Source organism: Pipistrellus kuhlii, unplaced genomic scaffold, assembly GCF_014108245.1.
Source record: "Pipistrellus kuhlii isolate mPipKuh1 unplaced genomic scaffold, mPipKuh1.p scaffold_m20_p_16, whole genome shotgun sequence".
Lineage (NCBI taxonomy): Eukaryota > Metazoa > Chordata > Mammalia > Chiroptera > Vespertilionidae > Pipistrellus > Pipistrellus kuhlii.
The window spans coordinates 26,886,943-26,909,994 of record NW_023425471.1 but is presented as its reverse complement, the minus strand read 5'-3'; the positions used below and the strand labels follow the sequence as shown (position 1 = coordinate 26,909,994).

The window sequence follows — 23,052 nt, the reverse complement described above, 5'->3', positions numbered from 1 at the left end:
GCAAAATCTGACCTTTCGATGAGAAGTTGCAGCTCACATGTGAGTCAAAGTATTCACGTCGCTGACAAAACTAAACAAGACAAAATAAGACTAAGCTGAAAAAAAACCACCACCAAGTACAAAAAAACAAAACAAAACAAAACAAGAACAGAGAAAAATAATTAGAGAAGAAAAAAGAGGCTAAAATGTATAATAAAAGAAAAAAAAGAAGAAAAAATTGGATAAGAAAAAAAGAAAAAGGAAACAGAGTATGAAAGGAGATAAGAGAAAAAAATAAAAATATGAAAGAAAAAATAATAATTTTAAAAAGTAATTCTATCATTGAAACCAGTTTGGCTCAGTGGATAGAGCGTTGGCCTCCGGACTGAAAGGTCCCAAGTTCGATTACGATCAAAGGCCTTGGTTTTGTACCTTGGTTGTGGGCACATCTCCAGTGGGGGGTGTGCAAGAGGCGGCTGATCTATGATTCTCTCTCATCGATGTTTCTAACTCTCTATCCCTCTCTCTTCCTCTCTGTAAAAAATCAATAAAATATATTTTTAAAAAGTAATCCTATCTAATAAAAGAGTAATATGCAAATTGGCCATACCTCTGCTACACTCACAAGTCACGCCCACCAACGACACTCACCAGCCAATCAGGAGTGAATTTGCAAATAAAACATAACCAAGATGGCTGCAGCCACAGAGAGCAGGACGGAGACTTGGGTTTCCCTGGCAATGGAGGAAGCCAAGCTTTCCACTTGCCCTTACTGGCCTAGGCCTCCACTCAAGGCTACAAAGTTTCAATGATAGAAGATAAATAAATCAAACAAAAATGGCAGCAGCCATGGAGCTGAAAAGAGCAGGAGGCTAGGGTTGCCCCCAGCGATGGAGGAAGCCAAGCTTCTGAAGCCCTGGTCTGCCTTGGCCTCTGCTTAAGGCTACAAAGTTTCAATTGTAGGAGATAAATCCCAGATACCAGGGTCTTCGCCCAGGTCACCCCACACCCCAACTGAACCCCCACCCTGATCTGGGACACCCTTCAGGGCAAAACAGCCGGCCCCCACCCATGTACCAGGCCTCTATCCTATCTATTGAAAGAGCAATATGCAGATTGACCATCACTCTAACACACAAGATGGCTTCTTCCATGTGGTCAAAGATCCTGCCCCCATGTGGACACAAGATGGCCACCACAAGATGGCCAGCAGGAAAGGGAAGTTTGGAGGGTCCATGCCTGCAGGGGAGGGCACTTAGGAGTGACCAGGCCTGCAGTGGAGAGCTGTTGGGGGAGACCAGGCCTGCAGGGGAGGGCAGTTAAGGGTGACCAGGACTGCATGGGAGGGCAGTTAGGGGCAAACATGCTGGCAAGGGAGAAGTTAGGTGTCAACCAGGCTAGCAGGGGAGTGGTCAGGGGATGATTTGGCTGGCAGGCAGAAGCAGTTAGGAGCAATCAAGAAGGCAAGCATGCGAGCAGTTGGGAGCCAGCAGTCCTGGATTGTGAGAGAGTTGTCCAACTGCCTGTTTAGTCCCGATCCTGATCTCTGAATGCATAATAATCTGCCCTAAACAGGCAGTCAGACAATCCTCGAGGGATCCCAGACTGGAGAGGGTGCAGGCTAGGCTGAGGGACAACACCCCCTCCATGCACAAATTTTGTTCACTGGGCTTCTAGTAATAAAATAAAATATAGAATCATATATAATAAAGAGGTAATATGCAAATTGACCCTCACACCATAATACCCTCACAAGATGGCAACCCTGCCCCCCCCCCGGTCCCACTCCTGGTCAGCCTCTCCCACTTCAATTGAGGGTGAGGTGGCTAGCCAACCCCCCATCCCTCCCATAACCCCTCACCCAGGCTGGCCTTGCCCCCACACTTTCCCAAGGCTGGGGTACCCCAGGCAGGCTGCAGGCACAGCATTGGTCAGAATGAAAGGTCCTGGCTGTCGCTGACCTAGAGAGTCCAGAAAACCTCATCTTTGACCAAAGACCAAGACTGAGTGGAAAGGTCCCTGCTTGTACTTGTGGCTCAAAGTGCCAGGAGGAGGCAGAGCATCTCGACCCTGTAACCCCAGTATCAGCACACCAAGCCTTGGTGCACACCACGCCAGTGGAAGCCTTGGGTGAGAGCGGGAGAGCAGGGAACTGGGGTGTGGAGCTGTGAGGGGCCTAAAGTCTTCAGGAGCAGCCCGCCTGCTGAGGTTGCTGTGACCCACATTCTTGGGCTTGGTCAAAGCCCCTGCTCAGCTCTGCCACTTGCCTTCCAGATGCAGCTAGCCCTGAGCCAGCTTCAATTGTACTCAGAGAAGCAGCTGTCACTGGGCTCAGTTAAATAAGAGAAATCAAAGAGCCGAGAGTAAATATCCTCCCAGTCCTTTCCTAAGCCCCCACCCCAGGCTAGGAGGGCTGGGGATGGGAATAATGAAAAAATAGCTGCTGCTTTGCATTTTATAATGAAAAGACTCCTGCTATGTAGAGAGGAGAGCTCATTTATTACCAGCAACACCTGGCATGTTCCCTGCCCCAGCCTTGAAGCCTGACAGCACCCAACAAAGGTGTGTCTGCACAGCCATGTTGTTCTAGCTCCTGGAACATTAGGAGCAAGTTTGAGTTGCATTGATTAAAAAAAAGAAAAGAAAAAAGTAAAGATTGAAAAACACCTCTTTGTACTCAAATGGCACTATAAAATGCAGATTACAGCATCTGATTTTGTCTTCTGTGTTGATTTTGAGGCAGTGTGCAGATAGTTTCATAGGAAAAGCATAAAAAAACAAAAACAAAGAGAAAGGGAGAGGATTCTGCAGTCCACAGCACCGAACGTTGTTTTTTGTTTTGTTTTGTTCTTTTTCCTTCGGTATATGCCATTTAAACCACTTTATGGTGATAGGTAATGAGCTAATGCTTCCTCTATTAAGAGCAAGCAGCAGTGCCTTTTATATGAGTCACATACATTTAATCCATTCAAATGGAACATACTGAGTAGAGAGAATGGTATGTGTCATTTTATAAAGAACTTGGAATTATGATGCTATCTGGCTGAAGATCTTATTTATCTCACAATTTAAAGAACATAGACAAATCAGGCTTTGAAAATGAATGTGCATGCTTAAATGCAAGACTTTATTTTCATCCATAACAACCAAACCACTAGTCACCAGGAGGTGCATTGATGAGTCCTGTGGCATGGTGGGTCTGGGGTCTCACAGCATGGCAGGTCTAGGTGAGGCTGCATGGCATGGACCAGGGCCAGGGGACCTGAGACTGCACTCCCCACACCGGTGCCTGGGCTGGGGAACATGAGGTCACGCCCCCGCACCTGGCGGGGCTTGATGGGGCTAGGGCTGGCTGGGTCTTGGTGTTGCCCATTGGGGGTGGGGCTGGCTGGACACTTCTATTATAGAGAAAGGGCAAATAGTAATATTAAAATATTTTCTCTAATTAACTTCCATTTAATGTGCACAAATTTTGTGTACTGGGCCACTAGTAGAAAAATAAAAATGGAATAATTGAATAAAAAATAAAAAGAAAAGAACAAATAAGAAAAGTAGGCTTTTTGAACCCAGAAGCTGGGTCTGCCTCAGGTCTTGTCCATTGAATGTTGCAGCTCTCAGCTTCTCTTCCTTCCCCTATAGAACTGTGTTCAGGCAGCCTTTCCCAGACTCTCTCCATATCTACTATCTTTGCTCTGTGGTCTCTGTTCTCAATATTTCAGATCACAATACTTCAAATGGTATTTCAAGCCAATTACTCTGCAGTTTAGCTCCAAGTCCAGTCCGTGGTTGGGATAAAAAGGATTGAGCTTCCAGCTCTTCCACAGCCATCTTGGAATCCAATATAAGCATTCTCTATTTTCAGATTGACATTCTGCATATTTACCATATCAGAAGTGCCTACACTGCAAGTGCCCACATAAATTTATTGATTGGGTCTGAGATCTCCTGTAGATAAGCAAAGTAGATGTAACTTGAGATTGCTTGTAGACATACAAATGCATTTTCATTTATAAAAGGACAGCAGTAATCTGATTTTGGCATAGATAGTGATAAATTATTCAAATAAAGAATTATCCTGGATATAGAATGTAATATGCCTAATCCATTAATCACTATAGATATTAGCTTAAATTGTTTTGACAATCATTATGTGCAGGGAATCCACAGAGTTTTAAACCGTTTACATGGAAAAGAAATAATGATTTTATATGACAGAAAATTTGATAACCATCAGAGACATCACCATGTAGATGTGAAATTTGACTTATACCATGTGACCCAATAGGTAAAATTAATGGAATGGATTTCTCTTACAAATTTTTATGAACAGACTTGTGTTCTTTCCTGGTTCTTGTGTGTGTGTGTGGGGGGAAATTTCCTAGGAGTTAGAGTACCTGGCTTCAAGTCCTCACTGTACTCCTTTGTTGAGTTCTTTTCCTTCTCTGAACCAAATTTCTTGTTTAAAATTATAGAACTAAATATAACCATCTTCAAGTGTCATCTAAAAACTATGAACTCTTATCCTGATGACAATAACAGTCATGGTCTGATTTGTCATTACTGCAGATGACAACCAGGTATTTGTGGAGACCTACTATGATACACCATTGGTGATCAACGTGTTTACTGGAACCCAAGAGGTGGTTGTGCCATGCCGAGTTACTTCTCCTGATGTCAGTGTTAAGCTTCAGTTGGTAAGTTTCATTATTGGGGTCTCAGATAGAGAACTTGCCTTTATCTAGATTATGAAACATAGAGTAGGGGACAGTATTTCAGTCACATTTCTTGCTCCAGCTGTGTTGTGTCTGCCTCTTTGGAGCAGCATGTAGAAGCAGACATAGTGCCATTTTACCTTGGACCAGTGTCACCACGAGTGTATAAAAACTGTGTGTGAGGGGGAGAGACAATGGATGTTTAGATGTACTGTAAGACCTCATGTAAACTGTATGTAAATGCTGTCCATATGCAGAACCAGGGTGATTGTTTTTCTTAAATAGAGAGAAAATGGTGGATAGTTTTCAGAGGAATTCTCAAGAAGGATAGATAAATGGGAAACAAAACCATCTATCTTGATTAATTAAATCAACATTGGTGATGAATGGAGTAGCATATGTCCCTTTTAGATAACTTTCACATCCACCAAAGCTCTCACAATCCATAGTTGCACAACATTGTTACAAATTTTAAAATGGTTCATGTATATCACTTCCTTTAAAGTGCATACATAACTCTCTGTAAAGTATCTAGATAGAGCTGGTTTATTATTTCCATCCTACCTAATAAAAGATTAATATGTAAATTAACCACCACTCCACTACACCCACAAGCTATGCCCACCAGACATGCCCACCAGCCAATCAGAGAGAGTATGCAAATAAACCCATCCAAGATGGCTACAACCATAGAGAGCAGGAGGGAGGCTTGGATTTCGTAGGCAATGGCAGAAGCCAAACTTTCCACCTGCCCTTGCCGGAGTAGGCATCCACTAATGGCTACAAAGTTTCAATTATAGAAGGTAAAAAAATTCAAACAGAAATTTCATCTGGCCACAGAGCGAGAAAAGGCTTGGCTCCACTCTAGGTTACAAAGTTTCAATTGTAGAAGGTAAATAAATTCCAGATACCAGGGCCTCCACTTGGGTCACCAGGGGGCATGGCTGGCCTGCAAACCACCACTCAGGCAGCCTCATGCCCCAAGGGAACCCCCATCCTGATCCAGGACACCCTTCAGGGAAAACCAGCTGGCCCCCACCCATGCACCAGGCCTCTATCCTATCTAATAAAAGATTAATATGCAGATTGACCATCACTCCAACACACAATAGCTACCCCCTGTGGTCAAAGATGACTGCCCCCATGTGGACACAAGATGGCCACCACAAGATGGCCAGCAGGGGATGGCAGTTGAGAGGCACCAGGCCTACAAGGGAGGGCAGTTGAGAGGGACCAGGCCTGCAAGGAAGGGCAGTTGGAGGAGATCAACCCTGCAGGGGAGGGCAGTTAGGGGTGACCAGGCCGGCAGAGGAGGGAAGTTGGGGGCAAACAGGCTGGCAGGGGAGCAGTTAGACATCAACCAGGCTGGCATGGGAGTGGTTAGGGGGTGATCAGGCTGGCAGGCAGAAGCAGTTAGGGGCAATCAGGAAGGCAGGCAGGTGAGCAGTTGGGAGCCAGCAGTCCTGGATTATGAGAGAAATGTCCGACTGCCCATTTAGGTGGGATTGGGCCCAAATGGGCAATCAGACATCCATCGATGGGTCCCAGATTGTAAAGGGTGCAGGCTGGGCTGAGGGGCACCCTCCCCTGGCCCCATGCATGAAATTTGTACACTGTTTCTTTAGTTTTATATATAACAGATCTTAAGCTTAGAGAAAAGGAAGAACTTGCTTATGATGTATATTTCATTAAGTGTCATAGTCAAAAGTAAAAATCAGGTGTTAGATTCCCTGTCAAGTGTTTCAGTTGTTATTCTGTGACCTACTTTGCGATGGAAGATTACCTCTGCTCCTCTCCTGTATGCACTGTTCCTCTGCTCCTCTCCTGTATGCGCTGTCCTCTGCACCCAAGCCCTTTCTCGTTTTCTTATTTGGAAAAAGCTGTGACATCCAACAAAAGCAGGCAAAGATCATTTTGCTTTCTTTCCTTGGAATGTTAGCATTTTCCCAATGCCTTCTGTCAATACTGCTAGGACAGCCAGGAGATTATGTCTGGTAAAACAACTGATGTGGCATAAGAAAGTGCAAAAGCCCATAGGCAGAAGAATTTAACCTCTAACAATGTACAGAAGACTTTGGATTCCATTAGCCACTCCCTGAAGACCACACTATCCTGATAGATAAACCCTCCTCTTTGAAGAGTTACCTGCCCCTAAGGTTGTTAGAAAGTTCATTATACACTCAGAGGAGCAGTCTTCAGAGCCATACAGTCATTCTCCCTTCACTAAGCCACTGGCTCCCACTCTTCCCTAAGATATTCTATCTGCTATTTCTAAAGGGAAAAGGAAGATGGCTCCTTGTCTTTGGGACTTGGTCCAAAAAGAAGAACTGGTGTGTGGGGATGGATGGAGCAGGAAGGATGCAGTCTGCTGTATAATAATTTATATGCTTGGTTGTTCACCTCATCTTTCCCCTACCTAGTGGCAGAGAGAGTGTTCTAGCATACCCACCAGGCTTCTTTTACTTCTTCCTCTGGTGGAGCTTGAAATCACTGTATCTTTTCTCTGCTAAAATGAAGCACTAGGTAAGGAAGGGACTGAGCTGTCTGGTTTCAAACATCATTTTTTAAAATTAAACCCTGCTGAGTAACCAGTTTACCTCCAGAGGATGTGTCAGGGTATGAGAGTCAAGGCAAACCTGGGATTTGCTTTTTCCTAAAGTCTTAGCTGCTTTAATTCGAGTGCAATCTCATAGTATCCAAAAATCTAACCCTTCTGTTAAAAGGGGTTTCAAAGACACCAACCCATAATATTCCACTTACTTTTCTAATCACCAACATTTTTCATACTTCAGGTTAGCTTCTTTATTATCTCATTGTATTCTGGGAGGAAAAAATTCAACTTATTGCTGCCCTTAAAAGAGCTGTTTGCTAAATACCCTATGTCAACCCTTAGACACCATTTTCATCCAAAAGCTTGACAACTATTATCTGAGAGTTGAATTAAAGAGGTGCCTCTGAAGAGGATATAAGAGGGTTTTTATCACACTGTAAATAGCTTTTGAGCTAGTCTATAGAATCAGGCCAGTTTCCTTAAGCCCATAGAAAGAGAGCAGTTCTGGACTAAGAACGAGAAAACCTAGAGTTCAGGTTGGATAATGATCCTTAACCAGTTAGGAGACTGAATGTGGATTATGCCTTGTAAAATACAATAAGTTATGTAGGTGAAAGTACTGTATAATCATGATAATCATGACTGGAAGTAGACTTCTTGTCTGTGTTTTTCCTACTTCCTGCTCTGTCCTCACAGAACCCATGTATGTGTTTGCATTCCCTTTCTTGCACTTAAGTCTCATCATTGGATTTTAGTGACACTCAACAGGTGGAGGAGAGAGAAGAAGGCCCCTTTTCCTAAAGTGTAACTCCATCAAAAGTGAACTTCAGTTAAAAGCAAGCCAACAATACATTTAAGGGAGTTTAACCAATGGTAAGAGTAACCAAATCCAACTTAATGAAGAAGGAAAACAGAACTCATTCTGAAGTCAAATTTAATATAATTTGCTCAGTCCAACACATTTACCAAGTACACTCTGTGCCAAGCACTGCCAAAAATATATTCATAGGAAATTACCATAAAAATTACCACAAAGTGAGTGGCCTAAACTATCCTATCTAATAAAGAGGTACTGTGCAAATTACCGTCACACCAACATACAAGAGAGCTGCTCCATGTGATCAAAGGTAGCCATCCCCATGTGAACACAAGATGGCCACCATAAGAGGGCTGGAAGAGGAGGGCAGTTGTGGGTGAACAGGCCAGAAGGGGGGGCAGTAGGGAGGGACCAGACCTGCAAGGGAGGGCAGTAGGGGGTGACCAGGCCAGCAGGGGAGGGCAGTTAGGGGTGACTGGGCTGGCAGGGGAAGGCAGTTAGAGGAGATCAGGCTGGCAGGGTAAGGCAGTTGGCCTGCAGGGGAGGACAGTTGTGGGCAACCAGGCCTACAGTGGAGGGCAGTAGGGGAGAGACCCAGTCATGCAGGAGAGAGCAGTTGGGAAGAAACCCAGGCTTGCAGGGGAGGGCAATTAGGGGTGACTGTGCCTGCAAGGGAGGGCAGTTGGGGGCTACAAGGCCTTCAGGGGAGAGCAGTTGCGGGGACCAGGCCTGCAGGGGAGGGACCCAGGCCTGCAGAGGAGAGAATAGGAGTGGCCAGGCCAGCAGGGGAGAGCAGTTAAGGGAAACCAGGCCAGCAGGAAAAGGCAGCTGACCTGCAGAGGAGGGCAGTTGGAAAGTACCAGGTCTGCAGGTGAGGGCAGTTGGAAGGGACCAGGCCTTCAGGGGAGGGCAATTGAGGGCGATCAGGCCTTCAGGGGAAGGCCATTGGGGGTGACTGGGCCTGCAGGGGAGGTCAGTTGGGAGGGACCAGTCCTTCATGAGAGGGCAGTTGGGGGTGATCAGGCCTGCAGGGGAGGGCAATTAGGGGTGACTGGGCCTGCAGGGGAGGGTAGTTAGGGGCGACCAGGCCAACAGAGGAGGGCAATTGGAGGAGACCAGGCCTTCAGGGGAGGGCAGTTAGGAGGGACTAGGCCTGCAGAGGAGGGCAGTTGGGAGGACCAGGTCTGCAAGGGAGGGTAGTTGGTGGTGATCAGGCCTGCAAGGGAGGGCCATTAGGGGTGACGAGCTTGAAGGGGTGGCCAATTTGAGGTAACCAGCCTAGTACGGGAGGGTATTTAAGGGAGACCAGGCCAGCAGGGAAGGGCAGCTGGGAAATACCAAGCCTGCTTGTGAGGGCAGTTGGGAGGGGCCAGGCCTTCAGGGGAGGGCAGTTGGGGGTGAGCAGGCCTGCAGGAAAGGGCAGTTAGGGGGGACCAGGCCTGAAGGGAAGAGAAGTTGGGGGCAATCAGGCAGGCAGGGGAACATTTAGGCATTGATCAGGCTGGCATGGGAATAGTTAGGGGGTGATCAGGCTGGCAGGCAGAAGCTGTAAGGGGCAATTAGGCAGGTAGGCAGGCAGGCAGGCAAGTGGTTGGAAGCCAGCAGTCCTGGATTGTGAGAGGGATGTCTAACTGCCTGTTTAGGCCCGATCCCATAGAGTCGGGCCTACATGGTCAGTCAGACATTCCTCAAGGGGTCACAGATTGGAGAGGGGTGCAGGCTCAGCTGAGGGACACCCCCCACCACCACCAATGCATGAATTTTGTGCACCGGGCCTCTAGTAGTAATATATTCTCTCATAGGTCTGAAAGCCAGAAGTCTGAAATCAAAGTTTTAGCAGGAACATATTCTTACTGTAGTCTCTATAAGAGAATCCTTCCTTGTCTCTTCCAATATCCAGTGGCTCCACCCATTCCTTGGCTTGATACTGGGTAACACTGGTCTTTGCCTCTGTCCTTATATAGCTTTATCTTTTCTGTCTCTATGTATGTCTTCTCTTGTCCTGTCTTTTATAAGTACACATATCATTGGACTTAGGACCTAGACTAATCCAGGATGATCTCATCTCAATATCCCAAATTTAATTATATCTGCAAAGATTCCTTTTATAAATAACATCTCATCTAATTTTGGAGGGGTCACTCTTCAAAACATTACAGGCTGTTACCAGTGCCATGTACTCTGCTGAGAGCTTTATTTGCATTATCTTATTTAATATACACAATTGATGTTCTCAGGGTTCAATTCCTGACTTACAAGTAGTGTGGTGTCCCTGTGTGTGTATGTGTGTGAGTGTTATTACTAATTTGTTTGTTTGTTTAATTGCTCTATTAGATATCTGTATGTACCAGACACAGTGGGAATAAAGAGGAAAAACAAATTAATTTCCTAAGTCAGTCTTTTCTGAGGTGCTAAACTAAACTGGGTCCTGGTAAATAACTAGAAGCACTTTAGGTGGATAATTGAGCAAGGAACAGAAATAGAGGTAAGAAAACATGGAGTATCCAGGATTATTGCTTGAAACCAATAGAAATCCAAAAAAAACTAACACACTAGAATTAGTAGGTAAAATAGAAAGTGTATTTTAAAAAGAAGAGTATGGCTAAACCTCAGGGGCATGAGTTTAGTAACAGCTCCTCTACTGAATACCACAGAGTTGCTTCTTTTACAAGGGGAATGTGGTTATCTACAGTACATGAAGTATTTATTGCCAGAGAATAATTGTGAGGCATTTCTTCTCTGACCCCAAATTACAAAATAATCACAGGGAAGGATTTTGATTGCCCTACCTAAAATCTGATGCCCATTTCTAGACTGATTACTGTGGCAAAAGGGGAAGGATTTATATGAAAATGGAAGCTCTCACACAAACTACATAGTTAAAGGACGTGTTTGTTTAGTGATGAGAGGGATGTCAGGGATGGTTAATAGGAAGAGGCAGAGACAAAAATAGGGTTCTTATTTTGAGCAATTTTGTCTAATGAAGTGTTTAATGTAGATAAAGGAAATATAATTTAGAATGGAAGGGAAGAGGAAGGGCAAAACAGAGATTTTGGAGGTGAAATCTTATAGACGGCTTTTTTGTTAACTTGGTACTATTGACCTGCGGTGTCAGATAATTATTTGTTGTAGGGTTGGAGCTGTCCTGTGCATTACGGGATGCTTAACAGCATCCCTGGCCTCTACCTACTAAATGCCAGTAGCAACCGCCATCCCCCAATTTGTGGCAACCAAAAATGTTTCCAAAACGTTACCAAATATCCTCTGGGGAGCCAAACCCTTCCCCAGCCCTTTATTGAGAACCATGAACCTATAGGGTCAATTAAATGAATGAGTTTCTTTCTTAGGACTGAGGCTTTAGTAGTTCAAATGGAAAAAGTATTAAGACACAGTATTTCAATTCTGCAATCAGATAGTGCAATATTTTAGTATCCCACCATTACTCTGAATTTCTGTAACACTGAGTTTCTGCATAAGCATGCAATAAACTCAAGGTGTTTTGACTCTTCTTGCTTATTGTAATTTATCCCATATGTTATTTGTGTTTTCTTTATTTTATTCTATTGGTTTTTAATTGTCAGATTCCCTGGGGACATCTGGTAGTTAAGCACATTTAGTTTATGGTGAAATTACTAATTGTGTTAGGGATTCTCAAGGAGGCCAACAAATATTCTGGTGAAAAGTGGTTTTTGAAAAATGATTTTAAATGTTTTAATTAAATAGTTAATACTTAAGTAAAAACAAAACATGAAACTAAAAAGAAGTTTGACAAACTTTCAACCCTAAGTTTTGTGTTATCAGACAATATGTGATGACTTTGTCCTGATATTCAAAACACGGAGATTATTATGCTAAGTGAAATAAGCCAGAGAAAGATAAATAGCATATGATCACACTTATATGTGGATTCTAATGAAAAAAAACAACAGCTTATGAGCAAAATAGAAACAAAGGCATGGATACATGGAACAGACTGACAGCTGTCAGGTGGTGGGGGTTGGGGGTATTGGAAGAAAGAAGGTGAAGAGATTAGCCAAAGAACATATGTGTATAACCCAATGTGGTGATGGCCAGAGGGAAGGGGGCAGGGGCTGGATGGAAGCGGGCAAGGAGAGGAGAAAATGGGGGCATCTGTAATAGTGTCAACAACAATAAAATTAAAAGTTAAAAAGAGAAACAAATAGCCCTAACCAGTTTGGATCAGTAGATAGAGCATCAGCCTGAGGATCGAGGGCACATGCCTGAGTTGTAGGCTCAGTCCCCAGTTGGGGGCATGTGGGAGGCAGTCAATCAATGATTCTCTCTCATTATGGATGTTTCTATCTCTCTCTCCCTCCCCCTTCCTCTCTGAAACCTATAAAATAGTTTTTTTTAAAGAAAGAAAAGAATAATAAAAGTCTCTGAGTAGATCTTGTTGGATAAGAATAAGATAACTAAACTATGGGTCAAAAAGAGATAAAATCTCAGTGTTAGAAGAGACTTTACAGTCTAATTTCCCACAGAAATTATTTTATAGCACCCTGGAAAAATAGTCATTTAGCTATTGTTTCAATACTTTCAGTGTCGGAGAAGTCACCATCTGATTGAGCCAAAATCTGCATCACTGTCATTTCCACTTATTGGTCCCCATTATACCCTCTGTTATAGGCAAAAGTTCCCAAGTAAGAGTTCTTTAAATACTAAGAAAGAGCCACTCCATCCCTAACCAATCACTAAATTCACCTACCACTTTCCATCCTCAAGTGTTTCTTTGGTCCTGCTAAAAATGTCCTGTTTCTTAAATGATTCCTTATATCAAGAGGCTTCTAGAATCTTCATAGTTTTTATCATCTTCCTCTGACCATGCTTCAATTTGTAAAGATCCTCCTTAAAATATAGGGTTCATTCTTATATACCAGTGGATATAAATTAGTATATCCTTCTGTGATGGACTTCAGCAAAATACATCAAGTGCCTGGAAAATGTCTGTACACTTTGACCCAGTAATTGTTCATATAAGGATCTTGTCCAGTGAATAAGCAAAGATTGAAACAAAAATATTCATTTTCACATTGTTTTAAATAAAACAAAAATTATTATAATATAAATATCTAACAATAAAAGAATGATAAAATAAATAATAGAATAATCCAAACAGCATAAATTGTATATACTTTACAAATATGGCTATGTAACAATATATACATACATAGAAAAAAGACTATTAGTAAATATGTTTTATTATTTCTAATGGCTATTTCTGGGCTATATGTCATCATTATTTATTTTCTCCAGTATTTAAAAAATGTTCACAAGTGATATTATTACTTTTATATCAATCAAAAGAAGATTTAGTAATCCAAATCTGTTTAGAAACACACTAGCTGAGAGTAAGCACTGTCGGTGCTGTTTGCAGCTGGATCCCTATTGCCTAGCACAGAGTAGATACTATTAAATATTAAATGTTTGATTAAATGAATGAAAGTAAAAACTACAAATGGACTTCATGTGGGCCATTAAGTTCCTTAAAGTCTTTTTTTATATGTCCTTTCTTACCTGAGGCAGAGCCATTTACAGTGACAAAATGTAAATAAATATCAGGGGCCCTCATGAGAAGATGTGGAACCTGACAGATGCGATTCTCTTACATACCTTAAAAAGAAGGCTCAATGAATCTTAGCATAGACTTTTTGGCTCTAAATATATCCAATATAAGAGATATAAGCCTTGATATTCAATCCAATAATAAGCAATCAGTTGAGCAAGGTGTCCCCTATGAATTTCATCTATAAAATGAGAGTAACATTAATACCTATCTCATAGAGCTGTTTTAAAGATTAAATGAGCTAATACAGTTCCTGACACATAGTAAGTGTTAGGTAAGTGTTTATTAGTATAATTATTATTTATTGAGTATCTACTCTGAGCCCATCACTGTACTAATCTCTGAGAAGAAAAGAAAGGGTAACCAGCACAGACTCAGTTCTAAGGAAACTTGGGCAGGTGATGGGGAGGGTAGGCCACTCCTCTCTGTGGCTTCAGAACAGATATTTTGGGCATGATATTGATGACTGGCCAGAATTTTACATGTATGTCTTTCTATGTCCTTCTTTCTTGCCCCATAGTTATACTCTGGCACATTTTCCTATGTAAGCCAAAACTGGAATCCCAGGAAAGGCTTCACTGTGACCCGACCCTCTTACCACTTCTACAGCAGCATGCTCCAGTGCATTGCCGAAGTTAATGGAAAGACACACAGATCATTCTATCTCCCACAGCGTCTGGGTATGTGATCTTATGTTTTTAAGTTAGGAAATGGAATCCTGCTGCTCCTGGTAATCTCTTCCTATTTGTATAAACCTTACTTCAGCTATAATCTCTTCCATATCACTTAATAACTAGTGATTCTAAGCTTTTATTTTAAGAAATGTGTGTATATCAGCAGAAAAAAACCCAGACTAAGTTCTGCTACTGTTTTCAGTTGCCTGATCAATAGATCCATAAAATCAATGGTTTATTAGTGTCTAGCAATAGATACTTAGCTTTTATAAGTTTATCCTTGCAAAACTATGAAATGATGGTACATATTGTGGCTAAACAATAGATATCTTTGCTGCTCTTGTATAGAAGTGAAGACAGGCTTCTAACTCAGGGAAGACCCTTTGCTCAGAGTATTCAGAAATGTAGCAGAATTAGCCACAGAAGGGCTCAATGGCTTTAGATCAGTAGGAGAAAAAACTTTCTGATGGAGAGTTTATTAAACTGGGTATATGATTTCCTAAGCAGGATTGCAGAATAATTTTCATTGAAAAATCTCAAGAACTAGAAGTATAGCCTTGCCACCACCACCAAGCCTCTTGATATAATTTATATAAAATCTTATTCAGCAGTTTCTGAATCATGGAATCTTTTTGTTTGGTTTTGAGTCTACATTTAAATATAAGAAAGGAAATGAGAAATTGAGAATTCTAAGAAGTACTCCATAATCCAGATTTTTGTCTCTTGCCTTCTTTGTCAGTATTATCATGCCTCTGATATATTTTTCCAGAAACCAAGACAGAAAATATCTCCATCAGATACAACCACCAGAAACTTCTAATAGGAGATACCCTTTTCCTGCAATGTGTTGCAGAGACCACATTCAATGGACGAATCAAACTGAATTGGGTGTTCAATCGGCAAGATGTAAGGACAGTATCCCTGCTCTAAATCTTCACAAATCCACCCACATCTTCTCTCTTTGCCATTCCCACTCAGTTCCAGCTTTGAGTCAAGAACTATGCAAAGTGCTAAGCAAATCAACAAAGTCGAATAATAAGCAGCTTCTGCATTTAAGGAAGCCACTCTCGGAAGGGGATTGCATTTCATTTTTCACCACATCATGGTTCATTGGTTACATATGTAATGTAATAGAAGTTCAGGAAAAGTGTCAGGTCATCATAGGGATTTTCTTTGGCTTCCTATTGAGCAGTGACAAATTAGGTATCTAAGAGTGCTTAATAATCTCAGTTGAAAATTTTATCTTGTTTCTTTCTCACCCCACAGTCCAAGACAACACCCAGGTGTTGTGAAATTAAAAGAAAATTGTACCAAGGATCCCCTGTGTACAAGAGTTATAGTAACTTGACCATTTGGAATGTAACTATGGAAGACAATGGTTTGTACATATGCAGGGGAGAAAACAATGCTGCCCTGCAAGCCAACATCACCATCACAGTGTACAGTACGTAATACTTTTACTCCTGACTCTTGCTTGAAAATTTGCCTTCCTACTCTTTTCCCACTATATATAAGAAATCACTCAGACATATCTTCATTTTTACCAGTATTATAGTCTCTAAGTCTTACAGTCCAAATGCTTTGGTGCTTAAATCAGAAAAGCTAGCAAATGTCAGACATCCCCTTTTGTATTCATTCACTCTGGCATGGGGATTATTTGCTGGGGAGCATTGTGATTTAACTTAAATACTTTTGCATTCTGTTGGCTAGTTACAGGTGTATGTTTTAGGAATTTAGGGTGAAGTAGCTTATTAGTATTTTGGCCCACGTAAAGACTAGGTTCTTGAATATTCTATCTTCTTTGCCAATTTTTTGTGTGATCTTTGATAACTTTTTGCACCTCCTTGGGCTTCATTTTTTCTCATCTATCATTATCATAATTTTTTGCATTATTATAATACCGTACAATGTTTGAGGGTGCTTCTAGCTTGTTTTTCTGATATCAATGTGACCATAGATTTTCTAGTGAAAATAATTAAATGAACCTCAGCTTGACCTACCCTGTGTTTATGAAGCTCTTTTCTTATAGACACATCTACATACATACACATATGCAAAAATATACTAATACATGCTCACACAAACACATTAATACCCATATTCATCATTGTACAGTTATATAGACATAACTAATATTTACATGGATACATAAAATCCTAAGCCACAAATACTATTATCTATTCACACACAAATACTTACAAAACACAAACATACACAGTGTGGATTTATTCTGTAGCAAGAAATTTAAGCACTTAAGCATAGTTCAACTTTCTATACCCTGGTTTATAAGGTAACCTACTTTATTTATCTTAGCTTCTGGGTTCCATACAGCCACTGATATCATCTGGGTCGCCTTCAGTTTCATGCAAGAATAAACTTGACTAAAAATAGCTGAAACAATAAGGACAAATACCTCATGCAACAAGGAGTCCCAAGGTTTACAGTTCCAGTGCTGATTGACTTAGTGGATGATCAATGCCCTCTAGAAGTTAGGTTCCTTCATCTGTTTTATTCATTATCTTCAAAGTACCCCTCATGTTTCCACAGTCCAAAACCCCATATGCCAATGATAGTGTCTTAGAGGTAAAAGTAAAAATCACAAAAATTGTGTCTCCTTTTAAGTTTCAAAAATCTTTCCCAAGGTACTCTAGCTAACTTCTCCTTTTGTTTTATTGTTCATAGATATATTACCTGCCCATGTTTAAATAATTATCTGGCAAAGAATAAGACCAACATTCTTGGCCTACGTTGTTGGTTCTCAACTCACAGGCAGTAATGCCTATTGGGAAATGCATGAGGGCATCTTTTTCTTTGTCAAAATGGCTGAGGGTTACTAGTAGAATTGATTGGACAGAGCAAGGATTATAAACATTTATCAAAGTTCAGGACAGTATTGCACAACAAAGAATTAACCATTTGAAATTGTACAGATACATACAAAACAATCAAACTAGACCACCAACTTTTACCATACACAGGAATAAACTCAAAATGGATAAAAGACTTAATTGTAAATTACGAAACCATAAAAACCCTAGAAGAAAACATAGGCAATAAAATCTCAGACATCTCACATAGCAGTATTTTCACCAATACATTGCCTTGGACAAAGGGAACAAAGGGAAAAAAATTAACAAATGTTACTAAATCAAACTAGAAAATGTCTGAAGAGCAAAAGAAACCATTAGCAAAATGAAAAGGAAACTTACTGTCAGATGTATATTCACAAATCTAATAAGGAGTTAATTATCAGAATATACAAAGAACTAATACAATTCAATGCCAGAAAAACAAGCAATTCAATTTAAAAAGTTGGCATAGGACCTGAATAGGCACCTCTCCAAAGAGAACATAGCCATATGAAAAAATGCTCAACTTCACTAAACATCAGAGATATGCAAATTAAAACTACAATGAGGTATCACCTCACACCCACCAGAATGGTAGGGACCTGGAGACTACTATGCTAAGTGAAATAAGCCATTTAGAGAAAGATAAATACCAATAAAGTATTATCAATAAATAAATAACAAGTGTTGACAAGAATGTAGAGGAAAGGGGACCCTAGTACACTGCTGGTGAGAATGCAGACTGGTGCAACCACTGTGGAAAACAGAATGGAGTTTCCTCAAAAACTTAAAATGGAACTCCCATTTGACCCAGTAATCCAACTTCTGGGAATATAGTCCAAGAAATCAGAAACACCAATAGAAAGGATATATGTACCCCTATGTTCATAGCAGCACAATTTATAATACCTAAGATTTGGAAACAGCCTAAGTGCCCATTGGAAGATGTGTGGATACATCTACACAATAAAATACTACGCTGCTGTAAAAAAGAAGGAGCTCTTACCATTTGCAACAGCATGGATGGACCTGGAGAGCATTATGCTAAGTGAAACCAGCCAGTTGGTTTCATAAATATCACATGATCTTACTCATTTGTGGAATATAATGAACAACATAAATTGATGAACAAAAACAGATCCAGAGACATAGAAGCATTGAACAGATCATCTAACCTCAGAGGGAAGGTGGGGGGTAAGGGGGTAAGAGATCAATGAAATAACTTGTATGCATGTATATAAGCATAACCCATGGGCACAGACAGTAGGGGCATGAGGGCACATGCTGGGGGGGTATAAATGGCTGTGGAGCCGTCAATGGGAAAAAGGAGACATATGTAATACTTTAAACAATAAAGTATTACAAATAAAGAGTTTAAATTAAGAAAAATGCATCCTTATGTTCTTAGCAGCATTATTTAAATAGTTAAAATCTGGAAACAGCCCAAGTGACCATCAGTATATGAGTGGATACAAAAGATGTGATACATATGCAGCTGTAAAAATGAAAGATCTCTCACCCTTTGAGACAGCATGGAGGGACCTAGAGACTACTATGCCAAGTGAAATAAGCCATTCAGAGAAAGACAAATACCATATGATCTTACTTATATGTGGAATCTAATGAACAAAATAAATCCAGAGGTGTGGATGCATAGAACAGAATAACAGATATCAGTAGGGAGGTGAGGAGGGTAGGAATTGGAAGGATACAGGAAGAGATTAACCAAATGATATATATGCATACATGCATATCTCATGGACACAGATAATAGTATGAGGAAGGCCTGGTGTGTGGCAGGGATTGGATAGGAGAGAGCAAAAAGGGAGAAAATGGGAGACATCTGTAATACTATCAACAACAAAAAAGAATAAAGAAATCAATGAATATATCAGGTTAAGATTTTAAAAAAGAAAAATGAAATAAGGAATTATCCCTTTAAAAATTCCAACAGAGCCTCCCTCCAACCCACACTGAGAAACAGCAGCATATGATAATCAAGATTGATTCCTCTGGGGCTGGGAAGGGTGTGATTGCTAATGGGAAGTGTGAACAAAATTGGGACTCAGTTAAACCTTCTTCTTCTGATTCCATCCCTGTTCTATTTCCAGAGAAATCATTCCTCAATGTGAGCTACAAGAGAAGCCGCATTTATGAGGTGACAGCTGGACAAAATATGCTCAAAATGGGAGTAAGAGTGGATGCTTTCCCTCACCCCAATGTAACTTGGTAAGTAGGGCCTTCTATCCTTGGTGTTTTCTGTTTCCCAGAGTCTAATCCCCACCCTTAACACCTGCTCCTTCAATACATCCTTACTGAAGATCAGTCATGCAGCAGACCCTGAGCTAGGTATTGAGCACTCAGAAATATACTCAACCCCAACCCTACTTTCAGGGCACTGACAGCCCTAGAAACTAGTGCTTTATATTATCCTCCAAAGGTTTCTTTGCTTGTTTTCACTTTCTTTTATTGATCTTTCATGTATTTGGAAAAAGGAGTTTTCTATCCTGAAAAGAGAGGAATAAATAAGACTGGGAAGGTACCAAGGCCGTTGCAGAATTCCACAATCTCAGATTTGGAAGGAGTCTTAAAGGTGATCTTACCCAGTCTAATAGAGATCCATGAATAGTAATAAATACTACAATAGAAAGAATATAGGCTTTTGAGCCAGGCAACCTGTAATCTAATCCCAGTTCATCAAGTTACCAAGCAAATGACTTAAACTCTCTAAGTTTTAGTTTCTTTATCTGTAAAATTTGGGTGGTGATATTTTATTGTTATAGAATTGCTCTGAGTAAATGATAAATTATTGTTTTTTAAAATCTCAAATGCTTATTAAAGTAGACAGTAGAGAACCATCAAAGACTTGAGTCAGGAGTGATATATTTGATGCTAATATTTAGGGAATATTAATGTGGCCTTATGTGTGTCAAATGGTTTAAAATGGAGAAAGACTAGAGAAATAGCTACCAGCTTTTAGGGTTATAGTAATAGTTGTGAGACATTATATGGCCCTGCATAATTTGAAGGCAATGAGATATAAGAAGAAATAGATTTAGAAAACATTGCAGAAGCAGAATCTTCAGAATTCAGTATCCAATTAGATGTATGAATAAAAACCCTAAAATTAGAAGTGCTTTCACAATTTTCAAGTTTGGTGGAATGTGAGACTGGTGCTGCTATTACCAGTCTGGGTTTCATCAGAATGAAAATGTAGTGTGAATGGAGCAGGAAAGGAGCACCAAAATGAGCTTATTTAGAGATGGTCAATTAACATTTTGAAATATGGGTCTGGAACTACATGTTGAAACTGTCAGCTGGGGAGTCATCAACTGGGAGTGGATAAATGCACTGAAGTAGAGTGCATCCGGAAAAAAGAACCCAAAGGCAAAATACAGGGGGAACACTTATATTGGGGTGTTTAAGCCTTTATTATGTTCTTACTGATATTTACACAACACCTTATACTTATACAGCTCATTAGCACCTCCTAAATTTCTTATCCAAAGCCCCCTATCTCCTTATTTCAGCAGTGTGCTGAAGTATTTTAAGTTCTTGCTCTGTGGGAAACATAATTAAGGGGAAAGGAAATGGAAGAAGAGTCAGTGAAGAGAAAGAAACAATGATTAGATAGTGTCCCAGAGGCTCTCGAAGATCTGACATTTGAGAATGCTGAGAGAAGGCCACTGGCTTTGATAAGCAGGGCATTACTGGTAAGCCTGGAGAATATGCTTTTGAATGTCAGAGAGAAAAATCTGAGTTTCAAGTATTAAGAAAAGAATGGAAAGTGAGGAAGTGGCAGCATAAGTGAGGCCACTTTCCAAAAGTTTTTATTATTAAGGAAAAAGGAAAAGACAGATTTAATTTTTAATACCAGTATGGCTGTACAAATTTGCTCTAGCCTGAGAGTTTTATAGAGAGAATTCTACTGTTTAACCTCTCCTTTCTAATCATGATGAAGCATAATCAAAATGGCCTTGGGGTATAAAGTGCATGTCCTAGAAGCTGTCACTGTAGTAACCATTCATTCCCCATGCCTCATAGGTTCAAGGATGGAAAACCACTCCTAGTAAACCATACCATTCAACTTGACCCTGTCAAGTACAAACTCACAATCCTGGACGTGAATGTAAAGCATGCAGGGAACTACACTTTTGCTCTGAGCAACAGCAAGCATGGACTCTACAAAAACCTCACCATACAACTGATTGTCAATGGTGAGTTGTTGGGATTTGGAATTCATGTTCCTGTCTCTATTGTGTAAGAAAAACATAAAAACAGGAATACAATAGGAACTACCTCTATGAAGGGACAAGGGTTTTGAAGGTGTTTTTGGGCATAAGATGTTTGTTGATTAACCCTCTATGCTGATAGAATTTTCAGAGCTCTGACAAATTCATTTCCTGTTATTTTCTGTTACCAAAGACCCTTAAAATTAGTCTATTCTTATTAAGAAAATGTCATTTGAGGTGGGGAGAGCCCAAATTCCATCTTGGTAATTGTTTTTGTACATGAAATGTAACTTGCTTGGAAACTTGATGAACTGGAATATGGACACAGGTTATCTGACTCAATATACTATATTTGTTTGTGTGTATATAAGTGATTTATTATGTAAAAATTTTTGATAGTTTGTGGCTATAAACAACACTGGTGTATTTTGTCTTATGATTCTTTTTTTTCCAGCATTTATTTTTATTTTATTTTATTTATTTATTTTTTATTGTTTGAAGTATTACAAATAGTACATATGTCTCCTCCCCCCCCCCCAATAGACCTCCCCCTGGCCTCCCCTACTCCTCACCTGCCCCCCCACCCCGCAGTGTCTCCTATCCATTGGTTATGTTCATATGCATGCGTACAAGTCCTTCTGTTGATCTCTTACAGTCATCCCCCCACCCCCATCCCCAGCAACCTCCCTTGCCTTTCTGCTGTAGTTTGACAGTCTATTCATTGCTTCTTTGCCTCTGTATCTATTTTTCCCCATTTCTTTCCTTTAAAAAAAATCTTACCTCTGCAGACTAGAAATAAACATAATAACAAAAAATGTTTGAGTCCTAATTTCAATGTCCAACAGTTCTGAGTGCCCGTTTCAATGTCAAACAGTTCCTTATGTGTACATGTCAGCAATGATATCTGAATGATGGACAGATGGTGGCAATGCAGGTCCAATTCTCTCTGGTTTGGTCCTGGGCAACCTGCAGCAACGCACAGCTGCTGACTGCTAGCATGGCCAGGTGTCCTTAGCATCTTTTATCTCTGGGCTGTTTCTCCTCTTATCTTCCTAGTTGGAGCAGACCTGCCAATTCCTTTCTGTTGCAGGAATCCACATGGTCTTGGAGTTGTTTTCTGAAAATATACAAACATATTTTTGACCAAAAGTTAATAAAGAAATGTTTTCTATATAATTGATTTGGGATCCTGTTTATTTTTGCCCAAACGATTTTCCTTTGTCTTATTTAGACACCATGTGTGTTTTTCATGGGTGTCTTGCTGCTAGTATTACAAATGAAAATTAATTTTGTAAAGTAAAATTTTTCTAGATGTAATTTACTTATAGGATATTTTTCCTTACATGATATTACCCTACTCTCCCCCTTTTTTTGATTGATGGAGGCTTTTGTAAATTTTATAATGCAGTATTGATAACTTTAAATTTTAATTTCTTGCACAAAAATGTGACTACTTTAGGTTCATTGCATGTTCAGGAATTTTACCATGAGATGAACTACCAATAGAAATTTTAGTTACTACTTTAGGAATAGCTTTTTTCCAGTACAATTAAATTTTCTTGAATATTCACTTATTTCAATTAGCCTATTTAAATTAATCTGAAAACTTGATTACTATTTTACTGTCAAAATTATTACTCTACCAACAACCTTA

The 23,052-nt window shown here is 40.4% G+C and overlaps 1 protein-coding gene across 2 annotated transcripts in view; it reads left to right on the top strand.

Annotated features, from left to right (window-relative positions):
• Positions 1–23,052, top strand: part of LOC118719986 (vascular endothelial growth factor receptor kdr-like) — a 241,998-nt gene that overhangs the window by 74,198 nt on the left and 144,748 nt on the right. For both annotated transcript variants that reach the window (XM_036439878.2, XM_036439879.2), the window contains exons 5-10: positions 4,546–4,673; positions 14,164–14,323; positions 15,087–15,223; positions 15,584–15,761; positions 19,278–19,395; positions 21,211–21,383. In XM_036439878.2, coding sequence (XP_036295771.1) covers positions 4,546–4,673; positions 14,164–14,323; positions 15,087–15,223; positions 15,584–15,761; positions 19,278–19,395; positions 21,211–21,383 — 894 coding nt within the window. The remainder of the gene's footprint in view (positions 1–4,545; positions 4,674–14,163; positions 14,324–15,086; positions 15,224–15,583; positions 15,762–19,277; positions 19,396–21,210; positions 21,384–23,052) is intronic.